Source organism: Rhinolophus sinicus, chromosome X, assembly GCF_036562045.2.
Source record: "Rhinolophus sinicus isolate RSC01 chromosome X, ASM3656204v1, whole genome shotgun sequence".
NCBI lineage: Eukaryota > Metazoa > Chordata > Mammalia > Chiroptera > Rhinolophidae > Rhinolophus > Rhinolophus sinicus.
In genome coordinates, this window is record NC_133768.1 from 19,172,544 (window position 1) to 19,194,953 (window position 22,410).

The following is a 22,410-nucleotide window of genomic DNA, read 5'->3' on the forward strand; positions in this document are numbered from 1 at the left end:
ACATTAGGATAACCATACTGAAATTTTTAAATTATTTAGCTACAGTTTGTATGCCCCTACATATATTACACTGTTCTTAATATTTATCAAGGTCATATGTAAAACCGCCTTCATTCCAAGTCCTTCCCCCTTACCATCACTCTTGACACTCTTTCTTCCATGTTTCCTTTTTCTTTTTGACTCATTTTTTCTTACTGCTTCAGATTCACCAAATAAGGAATTTACCATAAAGGAAAGGAGGTGGAAAAAACAAGACAAAGTTGACAGAAGAAGTTCAGGTTACCCAGAAACCATTATTACCTTCTATGGAATTTTGTTACTTTCATGTTCTATTTTGAGCCACTTCCCCAGTTTTCTACATGTGACTTATGGTTTGGGCCTAAAACCAGATAGTTGTGGGGACAGAGTCCCAGAGAGCAGTTTCCAGGCTCTCAACCTCACGTGTAAAGGTGCTGGCTCGGGCAGTAGGTGGTCATCAGCTGTGGCTAGTTGGCCATCAGCTGTAACCAGTTAGCCATTAGCCACTAATATAACTGCTATGGCTAAGCAAGCAAGCGCAGATTGCAGTTAGCAAGTGGGGTTGGTTGGTTGGCAGAGAAGCAGACGGCAGGTTGCAGATCATGTGGATCCTACTTCCTGTGTCTCGCCCGGCCGCCAGGGAGAATAGGGTGCAGGAGGACCCCTTGTTGCGGTACTGGCGGATGTTTGCTTTTGTGTCTCCAACCCAGCCGCCAGCGAGAATATAGTGGTATGACTCCCCTATCTATGGCTCCGTTGTTGTTCCTTTTTGGCCTCACCGTATCCTGCGTTCTTACGTGGGGAGCAGGAGCTGAGTCCCTGCATTACAATAGTCCAGAAAAAATTCCACCATACTATGTAATGAAACCCATGCATAAATCCTTTTCACCTACTCCAGGAAAATTATGGTAACAAATTTTTTTCAGTGTAAAGCATTTTACCCTTTACTTGGTGCTTTTACACATTGAATTATATCATAATAGCACTCTGAAACTGATGACTATTAATACTGAAAAATTTCAAATGAGTAAACAGATTCAGAGAGGCTAAGTGACTTGAGCAAGGTCACACAGTCAGTGGAAGAAGTACCACTTGAATCCAGGTCTCTTGAATCAAAGTTCATCCTATTTTCCACCAAACTACACTGCCTCACTCTTTGATACAGTTATATTTGCTCTGTTAACAAGATTGCTGAGCTAACTCATGGGTATCTCATCATCCAAAAATAACCCCTTTACTCTTCTACTGAGTTCATGTAACATGAAGCACTCTTTACTTGCATTTATTTAGTTCATTTCATATCTCTGAAACCATGGACCTGGCTGGACTCATTGTTTGTGCTTGAATTTACTTATGACAGAAAAATAAACACAGATGCATTGCCAGATTCACCAGTAGGTCAAGGTCCAGGTTGATTACAGGTCTATGACCTATAAAGGGCCATTGGGGGAAAAAATAATGGTCAGACATAAAAAGTAGTCAGAGCTTCAAAACTTATTTTTTGAAAATCAAAATCAAGACGATAGAATGAAAGTACTTTAGTTTCTTCTTAACATGGATTTTCTTCTTTTTCCAGCTTCTATAATAACCCCCACATATAATTGACTTTCACTCATTCGACCAAAATTTATTGAGTTGTAAGGTGCTGGGGGGAACTGCACAGACCCAACAGGACAAACCTACAGCATGAATGCAAATGCCACTAATGAAACATTATCTTACATCTTATATTTAAAAGAAAGAAATATCTGACATGAGTCGGAGAGATGAACAGTAAGGAGGTCTAGTTCCTTAGCACTCAAGACGCCATACCATAATGGCTGTGCCTGTGTTTCAGAAGGTCCTAAAAGAGATGTTTGTTTTTACCCAATTAAAATATCTTTATCTAAATGATGATGATAAAATTGTTGTAAATATGATACATTTTGTTTTGCTGTATCAAAAACAGATATGATAGCAGCTTTTTATTTTGCATAAATTAAAGTTGCCCTTAGCTGAATAAATCATTCTTATTGACATTAGCAGCTGTGTAGTCAGTAAGGAATTATTGTTGCTATTACTTGGTGGTATTTATGAACACTTTTATTTTCTAAGTGCTTTACAATCACTTATTGTCTAATTAATAGCTAATCATCTGTTTACAAGTAATAATCACACATGTAGTGCAGTTTAATCAAAACTCCAAATGCAGCCGCCATCATACTCAAGAATGTTGTGCAAATTTTGGTCCCTCCTTGATGTGGTTTGGGTCCAGACATACGGCTGAAACAAATAATACAACAGAAAAAAAAACACGAATAAAAATTCCTCACTTGGATTTGAGCATAATTTGGATTCACAATGTTTGTATGCCAAATATACTATCTAAATGTCAGTAGATAAGTCAGAATATAGGTAATTTTCAACACTTAATGACTCAATTACACAGACATATAAAAATTTTAATTTATTTAAGTCACACAATTGGATGATAGTTCGTAATAAATGTTCAAGGGCAGGCACTGACTTAACATTGGAACTGTTAGTTACGATCACCGTTTCATTGATTTTCATGAAAAAGATCAAATGTAGCAAAGGTGGCTCAGGGACCTTCAAGGTTAATCGAACCAGGTTCATGTCTAGACCAAGCTACGGCCAGTACAAACACCTGTCAGTCTTAATTAGCCAGTGAAAGTGGATGTACTGTTCTGGCTCTTTAGTCTCCCCAAGTGTTACTCTATAAGCAATTATGGGAACCATGAAAAAAAATTTTTTAAACAGGTGAATGATATGCATACTAGTCTAGGTTTTTCCCCCTCTAGGATAAATTTTCGTACAATTGCTGAGTCAAAGTACTTGCATTTTTTCAGGTTTTATATACATGTTTTCTGATACAATTATCAAATTGTCCTCCAGAATAGTTGACCAAATTTGCACTTCTGATAGTCATAAAGAGCTGTCTTTCATGGTCGTTGATCTGCCATAACCAGTTTTCTTCCGGCTTGCTTTCTCACCAGGCAGTTTCCCAATACGGCAGCAAAAACTGGTGTCCTAACCATCGTGCCCGTGGCCTTCGCAATGTGATCCATGTGCGCTTGACTAGCAAGTGAGTAATCAAGACCCTGATGTCCGGATGGATCAATTCATTCACAGGTAAAGTATTATCACAATCCTTGGGCTTTATACTAATTGATTTTGAATGGCATGGACTCCAAAGTGAAATCCGCACTCAGAATCTCTGAATGCTCAAAGAGAGATTTGGTTTAATCTTCTCTATTAGTTTCTAATCACTGCTGTAACAATTTACCACAAAGGTAGTGGCTTAAAACAACACACATTTAGTATCTTAAAGTTCTGGGGGGTCATAAGTCAGAAATGGATCTCAGCGGATTAAATTCAATGTTTCGGCCAGACTGCATTTCTTCTGGAGGCTCTAGGAGAAAATCCATTTCCTTGTCTTTTCCAGCTGCTAGAGCTGCCCGCATTACTTGGCTGATGGCCCTCTTCCATCTTCAAATCCAGCCATTGCATCACTACAGCCGCTGCGTCAGTAGTCACATCTTCTCTAACTCTCCTGCCTGCCTCTTTTACTCAAAAGGATCCTGTGATTCCATTGTGCCCACCTGGATAATCCAGAATGATCTCTCTCATCTTAAGGTTTTTAACTTAATCATGTCTGTGAAATCCCTTTTGCCATGTAGAGTAACATCCTCTCAGGTTCTGGGAATTAAAATGTAGACATCTTAGGGGTGGGGCATTATTCTGCCTACCACACCTTCCTTAGCATGAGCTGGACCTGGTATCTCATCTCCAGAGATTTGAACAATACACTGTCTCTAATTTTAATACTTAGTAATTTATGAAACCCTACTCTGTGTCAGGCACGGGTGCTATAACAGATTTGCAGATAAAAATCAGTGCTTAGAAAAGTTAAGTAATTTGCCCAAGGTCACAGGTCAACGGCAGAGCTGAGTTTCAAACTCAGGCCTGTTGGACCTCAAAGCCCCTGCTCCTGCTTACAGGGGCATACGCTGCCCCTATACCTCAACAGTTCCCATGCTCTGCTCAGTTTGTTCTCTTTGCATAGACCTCATATTGAAAGCTTTTCATTTAGTTTGATGTTAAATGATACAACCTAGCTACATAAAACCTTTTATTAAGCCTGTCATGCAGGGACTCAGCTCCCGCTCCCCGCACAAGAACGCAGGACATGGTGAGGCCAAAAAGGAACACCCACGGAGCCATAGATAGGGGAGTCATACCACTATATTCTCAATGGCGGCTGGTCAAGACACAAAAGCAAACATCCACCAGTACCCCAACAAGGGGTCTTCCTGCACCCCAGTCTTGCTGGCGGCCAGGCGAGACACAGGAAGTAGGATCCATATGATCCACAATCCGCCGTCCGGTTCTCTGCCTACCAACCAAGCAACCAACCAAGGTAACCATGGCAGTTATATCAGTGGCCAATTGGCTAACGGGTTACAGCTGATGGCCAACCACTACCTGAGCCAGCACCTTTCCACGTGAGGCTGAGAGCCTGGAAACTGCTCTCTGGGACTCTGTCCCCACAAAGCCTCTATAAATCTCATACTTGACTCATTCCTACGTGCCAGTGGACAATGTCATCATGAAATACTTATACAAGATGATGTCTCCACAGCCTCTAATAAATCTTCCAAAAAGTAGCCTCAGATGGGTTCTTCCTCCGTAACACAAGTAGAGGTGGACACTCCAGGTCATCTTCTCTGTGTGTAAAATATAAATCTCTGAATAAATCAGCTGGTGTCAGTGAGAAATCATCTTTCCAAAGGCCCACAAATACATGAAAAATCTTATTCTTGAAAAAAAGAGAGCCTAACACTTTAGGGGCCTGAGTTCATGTCTGAATAAAGTCTCTCATCTTCTCTGCTTCGTTTTCCAAGGTTCTCAACCATGGCTGTACGTCAGAATCACCTGGGGAGCATTCAAAGCCACCAAAGCCTGGTTCCCACTCCCTAGAGATTCTGGCCTCACTGGCCTGGGGCACAGTATCAGGACTTTTAAAAATGCAGAGCCTCCCTCCCCCCCACCAAAAAAAAAAAGCTGAGAACCACATGGTAAAGCAGAAATGATGAGAAACTTTGTTTATTTTTTTTAAAAATGTATTTATTTTTTCAAGGAGGGCACAGCTCACAATGACCCATGCAGGGATCGAACCGGCAACCTTGGTGCTACCAGCACCACACTCTAACCAACCGAGCTAACCGGCCACCCCCAATGAGAGACTTTATTAAGATATGGATTTTGACCCCGTTAGGCTCTCTTTTTTCTCCCCAAGAATCTCTATATTGTTTTCATCAAAAGAAATAAACGCTATTTAGTGTGTGTGTCTCAAGAAGCTGGCTGTGTAAAAAATGTCAATGTGTCCAAAAGCAATCATTTTAAACACCTAGTCCACTTAAGTACTAGGTGAAGGGCTATGTCGGATGACTCATTAAAGGTGCTTGAGAGTAATTATATACAGTCAATGGACTTCCACAGAAGCTCATCCTTGATACAAGAAAAAATTCTCTTGAGTAAGCAAGCATAGGAAAGCACACTTTCAAAGAAAAATAATCCTTTACTTCTGCAAAATAGTCTGGATAAGCTCACCATACCATTCAACTGTAGGAACTCAAAAGGAGCAAAACTATTAGCATTAAACCATGGAAGTTCCTAGCACATATAATACCACCACTGCTCAAAACATTTTTGGAATAATTCTGTTGAAATTTTCATCATGGCAACTTTATAAAGCCACTTATGAAAAATCAGTTATGATGTAATCAAATCGGAATTTTTTGATCCATAGAGGTATTAACCAGATTTATCATTCACCTATAAAATTATCAATTGACTTTTGGTTGTTTCAAAAATATCAGAAATAACCTTCAGTGATGACTGACCTCTGAGATATCCAATAAGAACAGAGGGGTAGTCTGTTCTGGCAAGAAATTCCTGAAGGGGGGCCGGCCTGATGGCTCAGGCGGTTAGAGCTCCAAGCTCCTAACTCCGAAGGCTGCCGGTTTGATTCCCACATGGGCCAGTGGGCTCTCAACCACAAGGTTTCCAGTTCAATTCCTTGAGTCCTGAAGGGATGGTGGGCAGCGCCCCCTGCAACTAACAACGGCAACTGGACCTGGAGCTGGGCTGCGCCCTCCACAACTAAGACTAAAAGGACAACAGCTTGACTTGGGGAAAAAAAATAAAAAATAAAAAAGTCCTGGAAGTACACACTGTTCCCCAATAAAGTCCTGTTTAAAAAAAAAAAAAGAAAGAAATTCCTGGAGGGCTAGAGATCTTAAGCGAGGAAGGAGACCTTCTGAAGTCAATTCTTATAGTGCAGAGGTCCTCAAACTTTAATTTGGCTAAGAAGCACCTGGAGAACTTGTTAAACTTCAGTTTCCCAGAGATTCTGATTCAGTAGGCCAGGGCAGGGCCCATCAATGTGACATTCCATCAAGCTCATAGGTGTTGCCCGAGGCCCACACTTTGAGTAACATTGTTGTAGAGCAAAACTGTGAAGATAAAAATACTCACGTGAATATATAAGTTCTATTATCCTCTTTTTAAAAGGATAGAAATTGTCAAAGGGACTCAGGAGACAACTTGGAGAGACTCCTGCCAGCCAGAGATGGAAAGTTTCTGCATCAATAAGAACTGCAATGGATTGAAATCCATCAAATATGTTTAAATCCATGAATTCATCATACTACAAAAAAAAAAAATCCCAAACAAACTAAAAACCTCAGTTGTCTGCATGGGAGGATGCAAGGGAACAAGTGCATTATTTTGAAAACTGGGAACTAGAGGGAAAGAATCAAGCATTTATTTTACCCTTCCTATACAAACTGTACCTCTGGGTGACCAAATAGTGAGTAAGAGAAAGTATATTATCTCAGAATGAGTAATGAAGAAGGTATGAAGGTAATGAAGAAAGTAATAAATTAGACAATCCCTATTTTATAACCCCCAATGAATGATTGGATCTAGGCATTGAGCACCAACAATTGCTAACATGACAAAAAGATAGACAAACCCAGATGTTATATACTCCTGATAGAAGTGCATGTACCATCTATAAAGAGTTTGCCAAGTCAACAGAACCTGGCTTTGATCACATCTCTTGATCTGAGACCAATTGATGGGAAATACATAATGGGTAAAGGAGCGTGTTAACACCACAGGGATGCAATCAGAGAAATCCACGTTGTGGGAAACCCTATTGGACAAACCTAGTTTTTGCAAGCAAAAAATTGCAAGAAACCTATGGATTAAATGAGATCTAAAAGACACAGCAATCAATTGCAATGTATAGGCCATATTAGAATTTAATTCAAAACACTGTAAAAAAATAACGTTTATGAGACAATTTGGAATTTGAGCTATTTCTGGATGAGATCACCAGAGATCACCACCATCATCAATATTTCATGTATTTCCTTCCTGGTTTTTTTTTTCTGTACTTAGATTTTCCCTCAACTACAAGATACCCTCAACTATCTTATTCAAATAAGAAAGAAAGTAAGTGGAAAGCCTCCATCCATGAGGACATTTTTCCTATGACTTTACTGAGCTTCAGGGCATCTAGGATGATGGGGAGAAGGCTTTGTCCTGTATACTCAAGTATATTGGGAGGAAATGAAAATGTTTGGTGTGGTGAAAGAAAGGGACATTTGGGGGAAACAGGTGGAAGGGCAAGGTTGTTGGCTTCAAATCTCAACCAATCAATCAGTCAATTAAATATTATTGGGCTCCTGTTATGTGCCAGCACATATGGTAGTGAACAGAACATATGGTACTTCTGCTCAAGTGGAGGTAACAATCTGAGAGGGAAAAGTAGTAGTAGTAGTAATAACAATAGTAACAATAGCAATAGCTAATATACATAATGAATCTACTATGTGCCAGTTAAGGTTTATTTTTTCTGTTAATTTTTTTTGTTTTTTCTTTTTTTCTAAGTATAGTTGATATACAAATATTACATGATTTCACTTATATGTGGAATCTAAAAACCAAAACAAAACAAAAATGAACAAAACAAACCAGAAACAGACTTGTAGATACAGAGAACAAGCCCATACAGAGGGTTCCAAAAAGTGTAAACACATTTTAAGGAAGGAAAAAACTATTAATTGTAATACTCAATATATACCGATAACGAAAGATGAATACAAGTCACGTTTGACTTCTTCAATTACAAGAGGTGCTCAAAGTGGTTACCATCAGCATCCAGACACTGCCAATTATGGTGAACTCCTGCTTGAGCATAAATAACATCTCTTAAAATGTGTATACATTTTTTTTTGGCACCCCTGGTAGTTTCCAGAGGGGAGGGGAGGCAATTTCTAATAGCCTCCTCACTTCTGTTGAGTCACAGGGCTTTCTGCCCTGCCCACCTCAGTATAGAACTGCAGAATAGAAAACCAGTTAGTTACGGTCTATAATGGGCTCTTCAGCAATCGGAGTTGAGGTCATCCAGCCTCCTTTGTTTCCTTGTTGTCCTTTTTGGTGTTTGGGACAAGGAGTACAGGAAGCTGGCACGATTGGCTGGCACAATTGGCTACCTTTCTTTCACTGTCCATGTAAGTCATAAACTGAATCCAAAGTGACTCAATGTACTTTTTACCTGTCGAATCAGTCAGACATTGACTTTGGTTATGTGTGTGTACAGGACACACATACAAACAATTGTCCAGCCCAAAATGTGAATAATGCCAAGGTTGAGAAGCTCTAGGTAAAACAGTATTGGTCAGGAGTTGATCATTGTTGAAACTAGGTGAGGAGTCCATGAACAGCTCAAACGGGAAGATACTGTTTTGTCTAATTTCGCACACGTTTGAAACTCTCTATAATAAAAGTTGTATTTAAAAAAACCATAAAAATTGGTCACCTTGCTTTATTAAATACCTAGCACTTTAAGTGCATATACTGAGGCAGTAAGCGAAAATGCACAAACTTTGCCAGCAGACTTCTTACTCCACTACTAAGTTCCAAACTGTCTTCTTGAGCAAATGATTTAGACTCTTTAAGCCTCAGTTTCCTCACCAATAAACTAAGGCTAATAATGCCCCTGAGGGTTTTGTATGAGTTAAATACAAGTAAAATGCTTAGCTGAGTTCCTTAAATAAATACCTTTATTAGACCTTCTTCCTTTGTTCTTTATGTCTGCTACTTTTCAATACAGAAATACAGAGAGTCCTTCTTATCTGGAAAAGTAATTTTTGATTCAATCAATTTATTTTCCAACAATTCCCTGGAAAATACAGATGGTCCTAATATGAAATGTTTGTTCTAAGTGTTTAAAACAGCAAACCTTGGAGGGATGGCGGGAGGGGGAGAGGATGGGGAGTGAGAAGGAATGTATGAGGTTAATTCAGTAGTTCTCAATCCAGCATGATTTTGCCCCACAGGGGACATTTAATAGTGTCTGGAGACATTTTTGGTTGTCACAACTTTGGTAGGGGGTACTACTGGCATCTCTTGGTGAGAGTCCAGGGATACTGCTAAACATCCTAATATACGCGTGGGATTGCTCCCCACAACAAAGAATTATCTGGCCCAAAATATCAGTAGTACCAAGGTTGAGAAATCCTGGGCGACTGTGACCAAAACACCTTGATGAAGCTTTTCCTAGATAATTAACTTTGCCTTTCTTTGTTCTTATTACCCAACACATACAGGTTATTAAATGCATGCTCAGGAGAAATCATTCAAGATGTGATTACTCTAGCTCTGTGGCCCTAATTTGTTATTCATTTCTTTATGAGGAAAAAAATCTGAGTGGTGTTCTGATTTCATTGCCTTTGAGTTTCAAATAGCAAACTCAAAGCATGCACTGATTACCTTCTTAATTAATAGACTGTGAAGGCTGGGCATCACTTTATTAACTAGTGGGAAGGATGTATCACCTCCCAACATCTCAGCAGTCTTAATTCCCAACTGTTATGCCAATGGGGGAGGAGTGGGATGAAGGGAATTCAGACACTGCTCCCAAACAGATATTTCTCTTGTTAAAATAGCCCATCTCAGTTTAGCTGACACCTGCCTACCATGTCATTATTAAGTAGAAAACATTATGGGTAATTTACACCCTTCCACCCCCTTTCTAAAGTCAGGGTACTTGAGGTCAAGATCACAGTCCCATAGACACTAAAGAAAAGAGCGAGGTAAATGGTAGTAACTGTGTTTTCAACTGGCAAACAACAGTTAAGGCCATTTCTGAGACACGCGTTGTGTGTTTTGGGGGACAGTGGGGCAAAAATGAGTGAGAAGATTAAAAAGTGGGACAAAAATCTGTATGGGTGGTGGAATGACTACAGGATCTATGATGTGTTCCTATTTCTTTTTTTAAAAATTTTATTGGGGAATATTGGAGAACAGTGTGTTTTTCCAGGACCCATCAGCTCTAAGTCAAGCCGTCCTTCAATCTAGCTGTGGAGGGCGCAGCTCAACTCCAAGTCCAGTAGCCCTTTTCAATCTTAGTTCCAGCTGGTGCAGCCCACTGGCCCATGTGGGAACCGAACCGGGAACCCTGTTGTTCAGCACTCACGCTCTAACCAACTGAGCTATCCGGCCACCCCCTGTGTTCCTATTTCTTTATTCCTCCCTCCCCCCAACCCCACCTCATCTGTGAAAACTGGTCTACCCCACAGCCCAGGAAATTGGGTTGGGACGCCTGATTAAGAGCTCCAAACCAGGTCCTGTTCAGTGGTTTCTCAGATCCTCAAATTCTTTCTTTCAGGAATTACATAGAACTATGAGATGGAGAGTGAGTGGGTCTGGAGCAGGGCTGTGGGCAGAGCATTAAACATGTCCAGAAATGGCCCCTGCTGAAGGCTTCTCAAGTTGCTCTGGGTCCTGTCCTTGCTGAGACCTGCTTTTCAGCTTTCTGTGGATACTAATAGACAGTCTTTTGCATTCCTCCTACTGAAAAAGCTAACTTAGTGAGTAGTATTCCTTGCAACCCAACAATGTACCTCTGAGACAGATATGCACACATTCCCAAGGGATGAGATTAACTTGAGGAATGAAGCCGAGAGCTGTCTAACAGGGAAAGGCCACTTAATGGTCATTTGTGCTTCATGCCTAGGAGAACCAGGGATGACACTCTGCTCCAAAGGTCAGCTCACAGTAAATTCCCCTTCTTAGAAATCCAGTAGTTCTACATGTACTGTACTATACTTTTGATACTTTCATATAGAGTCTTAAAACTTCTTTTGTGTTACTATATTGAGTTGTTTATCTGTAAATGCTATCTAATTCTTATTTGTAACCTTAATATTTATGTCCCATAAGATAAATATTGGGAAGGTCAGTTCACACCCCAGGGTCCATCCACTTTCTTACACCATCCTCAACCCACTCAGATCAGCTTCTGCCTCCATCACTCCACTAAAATTGACTTATGTTTCCATGTAAGTATCGGGGGTGCCAAAAAAATGTATACACATGACTTGCATTCATCTTTTGTCATCGGTATACATTATTACTATTTTAACACAGTTTTTTTCCTTTCTTAAAATATGTATACATTTTTTTGGCACCCTCTGTATTTCTTAGCTGCACAGGAGGATGTTTTAGAGCAGTGGTTCTTGACTAGGGGAGATTTTGTGCCACCCCCGGGGTGATTTTGCAGTGTCTGGACACAGTTTTTGTGTTTTTTTGTTTTTTTTTTTAAGATTTTATTGGAGAAAGGGAACAGGACTTTATTGGGAACAGTGTGTATTTCCAGGACTTTTTATTGGGGAACAGTAGTGTGTTTTTCCCAGGACTCATCAGCTTCATCCAAGTTAAGTTGTTGTCCTTTCAGTCTTAGTTGTGGAGGGCGCAGCTCAGCTCCAGGTCCAGCCACCGGTGTTAGTTGCAGGGGGTGCAGCCCACCATCCCTTGTGGAACCGGCAACCTTATGGTTGAGAGGACACACTCCAACCACCTGAGCCATCTGGCCACCCGGGAGCTCAGCGGCAGCTCATTGACTTCATTCTAGTTGTGGAGGGTGCAGCTCGCTGGCCCATGTGGGAATTGAACCGGCAGCTCTGTTGCCCAGAGCTCGCACTCTAACCAACTGAACCATCCGTCCGCCCCTCTGGACACAGTTTTGATTGTTGCAAGTTGGGGGGTGCTACTGGTATCTTGTAGATAGAGACCAGGGATGCTGCTACATATCCTACAATGCACAGGAAAGTCCCCCACAACGAGGAATTATCCAGCCCCAAATGTCAATAGTGTTAAGGTTGAGAAACATTCCTTTAGGGCAAAGATGGGTCTTTGAGACAATGCAATTAAAATGGGCAAAGGATTTGAATAGATATTTCTCAAAAGATGATATACAAATGAACATTAAACACATGAAAAATGTTCAACGTCATTAGCCATAAGGGACATGTGAATCAAAACCACAGTGAGATACCACTTCACACCCACTAGGATGGCTATTACTTAAAAAAAGGAAAGTAACAAGTGTTGGTGAGACTATGGAGAAATTGGAACCCTCACACTTTGCTGGTGGGAATGTAAAATGGTACAGTCTCTTTGGAAAACAGTGTGGCAGTTCTCAAAAAGTTAAAAATAGAGTTACCATTTGACCTAGCAACTCCACTCAAGAGAATTGAAAATATATGTCCACAAAAACCTTGAACATAAATGTCATAGGGGAATTACTCACAATAACAAAGAAGTGGAAACAACCCAAATGTCCATTGACTGATGAAAGGAGAAAAAAATTGTGGTTTATCCGTACAATGGCATATTATTTGGCCATACAAAGGAATGAAGTACTAGTGCATGCTACAACATGGATGAACCCTGAAAACATATGCTAAGTAAAAGAAGCCAGACACAAAAGACCACATATTGTATAATTCCATTTATATAAAATGTCTAGAATAGTCAAATCCATATAACAGTAAGATTTGTGGTTGCCTGGGGCTGGGGGTGTCGGGGGGTGGGAATGGAAACCCTTATCTCACCATGAAGATTTTGCAGCAAAGACCAGTAAAAAGAAAAGAAGAAATGTGAGAGAGTTTTCATTTTGATTCATGAATTCTCTGTTCAAAATTAGAGTGTACTCCAATGACTAGCATCTTGCAAGAACTGTCTCTGTCAGCCAATCAACAGATATCTATGGAACCCCTACTATGTGCCAAGCTCTCTGGGGTCCCACAGGAAAGCTCCTTCGAGGAAATCCTGGGAGATAGTAGGAGAAGCAAGGGCTTTGGATTTAGATCTTGAGCTAGTAAAAATTTCAGTGTGAAAGTATTTTATGCTACCAATTTACTTTATGATCCAAAGGAAGAGAGGAAGGTAAATAAGTAGTATAAAAGGATTTTACATAGAATTTAGAAATAGCAGGAGGGTTGCTAAAAAGAACAAGGCTGACCACATTATTTCCTACCAGGGCACCTTAGGGGATCCCTGTTTTAATGAATAAATAAAAATGATGTGTAATTATCATATCAATTGCTTGCATCTAAGTGAGTGCTTCTGGAGTTATTTGATGGTGCTTAAAAATCTTTGGTCTCTGAAGTGTGTTTAATGTCTCCTTGACTCTTATCTATATTATTAATTTTCAGATCAAAGTTAACTTGGTGCTATGCAAATGAGACTTCAAATGAATGAGATTTTACTGTAAAATTTTAAATCAATATTACTTGTAACAGAACTGCAATATATTTTGAGGACATGTGTCAACATATACCCAAAAGAGACATTACAACTTAAAGCAGCATTATCCAATAGAACTTTCTGCGACAATGGAATATTCTATATCTGCGCTGTCCAGATGTCCAAATAAGGTAGCCACCAGCCACACGTGGCTACTGAGCACTTGACATGTGGCTGGTGTGACTGAGGAACTGAATTTTAAATTTTACTTAATTTTGATTAATTTAAACAGCTACATGTGGTAGTGGTTACCTTATCTGACAGTGTAGGCTTAAAGAAAAAAGTGAAATTGGATTCCAAGAACCTGAATTCCAGCCCTACCCTTACTGCCTTGGATGATTTACTTCACCGCTGTGAGTTTCAATTTTCTCACTTGAAAATGGGAATATAAATAATATCTTCCTCACAGGATTTGGGCAAGAGAAATTGAGATAAGTTCAGTCATTCTCCTAGGTATTTCTAAATAAGTGCCAATCAAGTACCAAAGTTAAATATTTGGGAACTGAACAACCAACTCTCTTGGTTAAAGGGAATTTGCATTTCTAGAGAGCTCAAAAATTTTATTAAATTCATAATTGTCCTCAGCATTCAGATACAATATTTAATGACAATGCTTATAATTATTGGCTGGTAAGCAGCACCATTAGCAATAGCCAGAAATGGTCATGTGTCAGCTTGGGGGTATCAATGTATAATGCACATCAGGGCTGGCAGTCAGAAAGGTAAATTTATAGAAGTTGAGGTCAGCTTGTGTATGAAAAGTACATTGAAAACTAAAAAGCGTGATTAAAATGTCAATGAAATCACTTCTTTATTATTGTTACATTCAATAATGGACTTCGTCTTGATTGCTCAAGGAGATGAAATTAACCCATTCCATTTAACTGGGAGAAACTGAGGCACAATTTAATAGAATTGGCTAGTGGTTAGGAGCTTGAGCACTTTGATTGAATGTAGTCATATGAAATAAGACATGTAAAGTACTTAGCACAGGGCGTGCCACCTACTAAGGACTAAAACTGCCAGCCATTATTATGATGATAAGTGACAAGCGACACTATTGGGAGATCCATGCGATCACAAACCTTTGGCTATTTTTCAAATCACAAAAGGTATGGGAGTACAGAGTGATATTTGCATAGATTTAATTCTACATGACTGGACATAGAAAGATCATCTGAATTTTCCACATCTGAATGAATGACTGAAATGCTTACTGATTCCCCCATTAACTCAACAAAATGAGCTGGTAAAACTCATGAGTCTTCAACATACAAATTTCTCCAAATCTGAGATAATATGGAGGCGAACAGGAAAGGGACCAATTGGGATAAACGGTCTACCAGTTGTAGCTCAAGTACCAGTGGCTATGGACCCAGGCTACTTTCTGAGGCATATATGTGGCACTTTAACCAGCCATCCACAGCCACTCCAAGGGGCGTGGGAAGGTTACAGCAGGGCCGGTGTCCTGAGGCCTGAAAAACCACTCTCAGGAGTGGTGTGAAACCAGCTTTACTGTGAAGCAGAGAAATTACACCCTTGCTAGGAAGCTTCCCCTGGTCCTAACCTCTTCTTCACATCACCTGGAATCCTTCTTATTATTTTGGTCCCACCGCCTAAACTTTTTCATCCAGAACTCATTTGGTTTCACAAGGCTCCACCGAACTGCACACCCCCCTAGGCAACTCCCTCCAAATAGATAAAAGACCATAGAAGGTGGTCTCATGTACGTGCCAGTTGCTTTACAAGGAATTCAGAAATGGGTGTTGTAATCAGGATTTTATGACTTTTCTATTAGGAGAATTTCTTGTTGTAGAGGGTAATGAACATTTGCTTAAAACACTTCTCCAATGCCCCCAGGTTCCCACAGCATCATTCTTCCCCTTGAACTATCTACATTTCCTCATCCTGATTTGACTTTTTTTTTTTTTTTTTTGAAAGAGAGCTTGTTCCTGTCATCTAACGATCCAGGGAGCTTGCATACTCAGTAAGGGGATAACGAAATACTAAGCACAATTTTCCTTTTGTATCACCTTAAGATGGGGCGGGTAATAATTCCACTTTGAGTGTGACTGTATTAATTAGCGCAGGTCCATTACACTCACAGCTACATCGGACTTTACTTTCTGAAGCTCCTTTGATATTCAAAGAGGCAAAAGTCGGTAAGAAAGCATGTACAGTACCTTGCGCCAGAATTTGGGAGTGCCACTGTCCTGGATGTCCTCTTCCATGCTGCATTCCTGGTGGCCCACCATGTCTGCTCCTGATCTGCTTTCCCTCTTTTCTAGTGTCCTCTCTTTGGAATTCTTTTGAATCACAGTGTGAAATTTTTCTTTCTCTGGACTTACCAGAGCACTTGACCAAAGGTTAAGCTCAAAAATAAGCTCGGAGGAGCTAGTCATGTCCCAATGATTGAATAAGCAGAGATCCAAGTTGCTGGACGTTCTTGTGTTACTTTCCACAAGCCTCCTCTTGTCCCCCTGTGGGTTGTTGTTCGTTGACAATTGCTGTGCTTTGGGCTGGAACTATGATGGCCTGTTGTGTGGGGCCAGGCAGGTTGTGGCGAACACTGCACTTGTGAAAAAGGCCATTGTTCAATGTACCCTGTCCCTCACTGGAGCTATGGCAACAAATTCCGTTGGTGAATTAACTATGTCATTGTGTGCCGGCTCAACTGATTATGCTCCTGGAATGACAAATATTTTCTCTTTTTTTCAAGATAAAAAGTGGTCAAGACTTTAAAGTGTCAATATACAAATCAGCGCTTTTCTTTAAATAGGAGACTAAAGAGAGAGAAAATAAATCTCTCACGCATACTTTGATTCTAATAAACATTTTCTCTCTCCCAAGGAGCTATTCTAAGCCCCACTGATAAAGAATTTGTGCATTTTAACTATGTAGAATTTTCACAATTTGTGTTGAGGTGATTTCCCTTCAGATAACATGGTGTGGTAAAAGAACTCTTTAAACATGCACGTGCTTGGGCCTTTCCGAGAAAAAGATTCTCTTAAAATCTGGCTGCAGCAAGGTGCTATGGGAACTGTGGCTGCTGACGGTTAACGAGAGGATTATACTTCAGTTCAGAATGAAGACTGCTGTCCATCTAAATTCACCTTAGCCACGTAAAAATTTCCTGTGTCCCATGCTAGCAGGAAAACTCACTTTCGCTTTCTCACATATTCCACTGAAACTTGTTCTCATCAGTCGAAGGATCCTTTCAACCTTTCCGTCTGTCCATCCATCCATCCATCCATCCATCCATCCATCCATCCATCCATCCATCCATCCCATGTTCTCTCTGTCTGGCTGCTGTGCCAGTTGCTGGGGGAGCTCTGTGAGTGAATTAGCTGCTAGTTTACTAACGTGGCTGTGTGTAGTGTGCCAATTTGGTGAGCTAGAATCACATTTCCTCTGGGCTAGAGTTGTCCAAAAGGGGAATTTGCACAAGATTTGGAAAGGCGAGAGTGAAGCAGCAGTCGTTATTTTCCAAAGGTTGTCATGGTTGGGTGTGGTGACGAACAGAGGGTCCCAGCTTATCTTCACTCTCCTTCACTCTGGGTCCAGATCTTCCCAACTGCTCACTCTGCTGACCAATAGCAGCCCCGGACCTACCGTTGGACATCTGTGCAGCTAGAGGTAGGAGCAGCTTCCTGTAGCTTCCTGTGGGCTTCCACTTTGGCAGCTGGATGTTCTTGGCTTCTGACTGCCAGGTGGGTGGGTGGCTTCTCCCATCCTCCAACTCCCCCTTGGACCTCCACTCCCCTAACCCCACTCACAGCTGGCCATGTCTATTTCCTCTAATAAATCCCCTCCTCCACAGCTCAAAGTGGTTCTGCTTCCCTGACTGAACTAGGACTAATGCACTTATTTTTCCAAATGATACGAGGATTGCTAGGAGAGAATACTCAGCATGACCAAACTTTAGAGGGCAATAGGGAGAAAACTCCATGAACTTGAGTCTAGAAGCAACTGAGGAATCCAAGGAAATAGAAACTATATTTGTATCGGACCTCTCCCCACAGTTTGCTATAGCCCTCACCCTGCAACACTTCTTTTCAGATCCAAGCATTTTTGCAGATACCTCTTTCTTCTTCATTCCTATGCTCTGCCTTCATCCACATTCTTATCTTCCATGGATCATCCCCCATAGAGGCTGGGATGGGCCGTCAGAGGTAAGCCACACCCCAGGGGTGGGTTCCAGGTAGTAAACTAAGAGAGGGAAAAAAACAACAACCCAAGTCCTGGGCACATTATTTCTTTCAGAATGGTTCCCTGAATCCATTGAAATGATGGCCCAATTTGATTGCAGCGTAGATCTACTTGAACGAAAGGTTTCTCTGAAACTATACTGAAGTCTGGTTCAACTGCCAGGAAAACATCATCTATCTCTATTTGCATTGGTTTGCTCTTCTCAGTAATGGAAAAATCACTTTTGTGTCATTAAGACCTAATGGTTCACAAGAGGCTTGTTTTGAAATTACCTCTTGTTGTCATCTCTTTGAATGACAGTGCATTTGATTATATTTCCAAGCTTCTTATCTCACATCCAAAAGAAGAATCACTGCCAATCTATGCCCTCAGTTAATTCCTGCTTAGAGTAGGTGATTATTTGTCATAAACATGAGAACGTTGAGAGGATAGGTTTTGATGAATTCGGACTATAAAGCAAATAGAATGGAGACAGGGCTACCAATATAACTACATACTGACTGTATTCTTATCACAAACCTAGTCAGGTCAGTATATTACACTGTTTACCCTTGGATTCTGAAAGTGTCTATTATCTGAACACTTACTGGTGGCTTTCTGAGGTCTTCTCTACTTTTGAGAGTCTCATGAGCTAAAAAGATATCAGGGGATCCCTGTGAACGACTCCCAGTGGTTTACCATACGGGGTGCTCCAGAGCTCTGAGAATTGTGTCAGTGGGTGGAGCCTAGTTGTGCAGTCCCATAGAGTTGGAAATGGGTCTGCAGCACACACACACAGTTTGTTAGCAAGATTTCAAACTTTTAAGTATTTAGACATATGATATATGGGCCTACATTTATATTCTTGTCGTTACCCCACAAATGTGAGGAGCAGGTCCACATAGAGGTATTTTAAGTCACTGTAGAAATTAATGAATTAATTAGCATTTTTGGTTATTTTAAATACAGGTAGTTTGTCATCAAAGGTTTGATCATCTCTGAATGTATGAACAATCTGATTGTATCTAAGATATCTGAATCTAAGTGGCTGGGGGCTAGATTCTGGACCGAGGTAGAACAATTTGCTCCACCTCCGGCATAGTTCTTGGTATATAACAATTGCTTCGAAAATGATTGTTAAATGAATAAACAAATCCTTGAAGCATTTTATAAATGCCTCTCATCATGGACTATGTGTATGCCAGATAACTGGGCTTAGAAACTCTTTGACTGTTGAGTTCCCCTAAGACTGTTTTGGGGGGTCTTAGTCCTGTGATAAAGTCAGGGAACAGATGAGGGATTGGCAACCTCTTTGCTCCTGGAGGAAATGGACTACCTGTGACACTTCCCTTTTTGGTTTTTCGGATCTGCTGGAATTAGCTAGCAATAGTTCTGAAGAAGGAATGCAAAGTATGGACTTTGCATTTCTAAAGTATGGACTAAAAACATACTCCATCCACATGATGTCAAGACACATTCAAATTCAAGTGTAGAATTTTGGTCTTTTGCATATTACTGCTGCCATTGGATTTATTGAGCATCTACTTTGTGTCAAGCCTTCAACCATGTGAAAAAAAATGGAGGCAATTACAGCAGTACCACCCTTCACAGAATTATAAATCAGTTTATGAGGTACTGTCAAATTGACTATTTTCCTGACTTTAACAATCTATTTTACCACCTTCAACTTATCATGCGCTATTCCCTCTGATCCTGCTTTTTTATCGCCAAGGGACTATTGTGTTTATTCGTTTATTATCTTTCTCTCTCAGGAGAAGAAAAGGGCAGGGACTTTGCTTCACTGCTGATATTCCCAGTGCCTAGAAGAGTGCCTGGCACATTAAGTGCTCAATAAATATTTTGTTAATGAAAAAATTAATTTGGCATCAAAATTGCACTATTTCCTTCTTGTTCAATTTGACTTTGAATGGATAGGAGAACAGCACAAAGAAAAGCCATCTGATTTGACAGTGGGAGGTAATCCTGAAAGGACTGGGGGCAGATGAATAAATGCTGAGAATAGAGTTTAGATCTGGAGAACAGCTGGTGTCAAAGAAAAGTAGATGCATTGAGAACTTGTAGGGAGCAAGGACTTCTGGAATGTATTAACTTTCTTTCTGGCACATAGGAGTTTTAATTTGCAGAAACTTGCTGAAAGCACAAAGCTTTAAGCAAAGACATGTATTTGTTCATCCATTGGGCCATTAACAAAACTCTAAGATGTTACAGTGATGAGCCGAGTAACTCAGAAATAATTTTCTTCCCCTCGCCTCATAACAATTATTTTAATGGATTGCTGGGGTTTTACAGACATTTTTCTTTCTAACAGAAAAACTGACATCCTGCCAGACGTAGAACTGACTTGATATAGTCAGAAAAACTAAAAATGATATATTTTGTAATTTCCTCCACATCTTTCCCATGGCTTTTTGCTGTTTGCCAGCAGCCCATTCATGATGCAAAATTTCTGTGTTTGAGCAGAAAACCTGGCTTGTTGTATCTTTCTCCTTTTCCCTTTCCTCTCCTCCATTCTCTCACCAACCAAGGCAAAAGTGAGTCTTTACCTTCAACTGTGAATCTTGAAGAAGATTGTGGGAGGGGCCACAAGTTAAAGGATTTCTAAGAACTTCTTCGTCTCCAAATATTCCAGACTGTAGACAATCCATCTGCATCAATTGGTGATTATAAGAGAAACACATTGAGATGTTCTGTGAAAATCTACAGAGAAAAAGAGCAACATATAACATATAACATTTACAAACTTTTGATTTAAGAAAATAAACTCTAACATTTTGAAATAAATCTAGATAGTTAAGAAACTTTGTGCCAGGGTCTTGGAATTGAAACCAAGATGCCAATTTAGAAATGGTTTTGCTTTTCTCCATGCTGGGCTCTAAAAGAAAATGTTGGGTGGCTCAGTAACAGTGTTCCAAACTCCTCTCTGCATAAATGACAATTCAGCAGAAATGCCAAAGAACGAAAACTGTGTTCCCACAGTCATGCCACCAGCCCTAGTTGAGTAAAGGGAAAGACAGACAGTCAGGTCATCTGTTTTGGCTTGGCATTAAAATCTTAGATGGCAACAAACAATTGGAAATTTAAATTTAAAAAACAATACCTATTTAAAACTGCATCAAAAACATGAAACACTGAAGGATAAATTTAATCAAATGTGTGGAAGTGACGTCCACTGAAAACTTAAAGGACTGCTGAGTAAAATGAAAGAAAACCTACAAAAAGGGAGAAATGTACTGTATTCATGGATTGGAAGACTCAAAATTATTTTTAAAATATCTATTTTCTCCAAATTCATCCATAGATTCAATACAATACCAATCAAAATCCCAGCAAGCTTTTTGGTAGAAATTGACTACCTGATCCTAAAAATTATATGGAAATGCAAAAGACTTAAATTAGCCAAAACAATAGTGAAAAAATAAAAGAACAGTGTTGGAGAGCTCAGAATCCCTGATTTTAAGGCTTACTAAAAAGCTACAGTAGTCAAGACAGCGTGGTATTGTCATTAGTATAGACATACAGATAAACGGAACAAAACAGGAAATCCAGAAACAGACCCACATATGTGATAGATTGATTTTTGATAAAAGTACCAAGATAATTGAGTGGTAAAAAACTACCTTTAAAAAAACATGCCATTCATAGCAGCATTATTCAAAATAGCCAAAAGCTGGAAACAACCCAAGTGTCCACTGATAGATGAATGGATAAACAAAATGTGGTTTATACATACAATAAAATACCTTTCAGCCTTAAAAAGGAAGGAAATTCTGACACATGCTACAACATGGATAAGCCTTGAAGACATTATGCTAAGTGAAATAAGCCACACACACACACACACACACACACACACACACACACACAAATACTATATGATTCCACTTATATGAGGTATCTAGAATGTTAAATTCATAGAGACAGAAAGTTTTGGAATGGTGCTTGCCAGGGCCTGGGGGAGTTATTATTTAATGGGCATAGAGTTTCAGTTTGAGATGGAAAAAAAGTTCTGGAGATTGGTTGTTCACTGTGAATGTACTTAACACTACTGAATTACATATTTTAAAATGGTTAAGATGGCAAATTATATATTATGTATATTTTGCCATAATTAAAAATTAAAGTGGTACCAGAACAACTGGATATCTATAAGCAAAAGAAAAAGAGAACCTCAATCCTTATCTCACACTATATACAAAAATTAACATGAAATGGATCATAGACCTGAATGTAAAAGCCATAAGATTACTAGACCAAAACATAGAAGAAAATCTTTATGACTTTGGGTTGAGCAGAGATTTCTTAGCTGGGACACAAAAAAAATGAACCCATAAAGGAAAAAAATGGGTAAATTGAATTACATAAAAAATAAAAACATTTGGTGTTCAAAAGACACATTAAGAAAATGAGAAGGTAAGCTGAATACTGGGAGAAAATATTTGCAAAACACAAAATTTATAAAGAATTTCTATTTAGAATGTATAAAAATTCCTATAATTAATAATTGGACAAGTAATTTTT

General features: G+C 39.7%; 2 protein-coding genes across 3 annotated transcripts in view; one reads left to right on the top strand and one right to left on the bottom strand.

Annotated features, from left to right (window-relative positions):
- Positions 1-16,173, bottom strand: part of PCYT1B (phosphate cytidylyltransferase 1B, choline) — a 115,824-nt gene extending 99,651 nt beyond the window's left edge. The window contains exon 1 of the mRNA XM_019757054.2: positions 15,867-16,173. Within this exon, the coding sequence (XP_019612613.1) occupies positions 15,867-16,085 (219 nt within the window). The 5' untranslated portion in view covers positions 16,086-16,173. The remainder of the gene's footprint in view (positions 1-15,866) is intronic.
- Positions 3,023-22,410, top strand: part of POLA1 (DNA polymerase alpha 1, catalytic subunit) — a 313,058-nt gene continuing 293,670 nt past the window's right edge. Inside the window, exon 1 of one of the 2 annotated variants that reach the window (XM_074324218.1) lies at positions 3,023-3,150. In XM_074324218.1, the coding sequence (XP_074180319.1) occupies positions 3,123-3,150 (28 nt within the window). In that variant the 5' untranslated portion in view covers positions 3,023-3,122. The remainder of the gene's footprint in view (positions 3,151-22,410) is intronic. The other variant, XM_074324217.1, reaches the window with a different exon arrangement.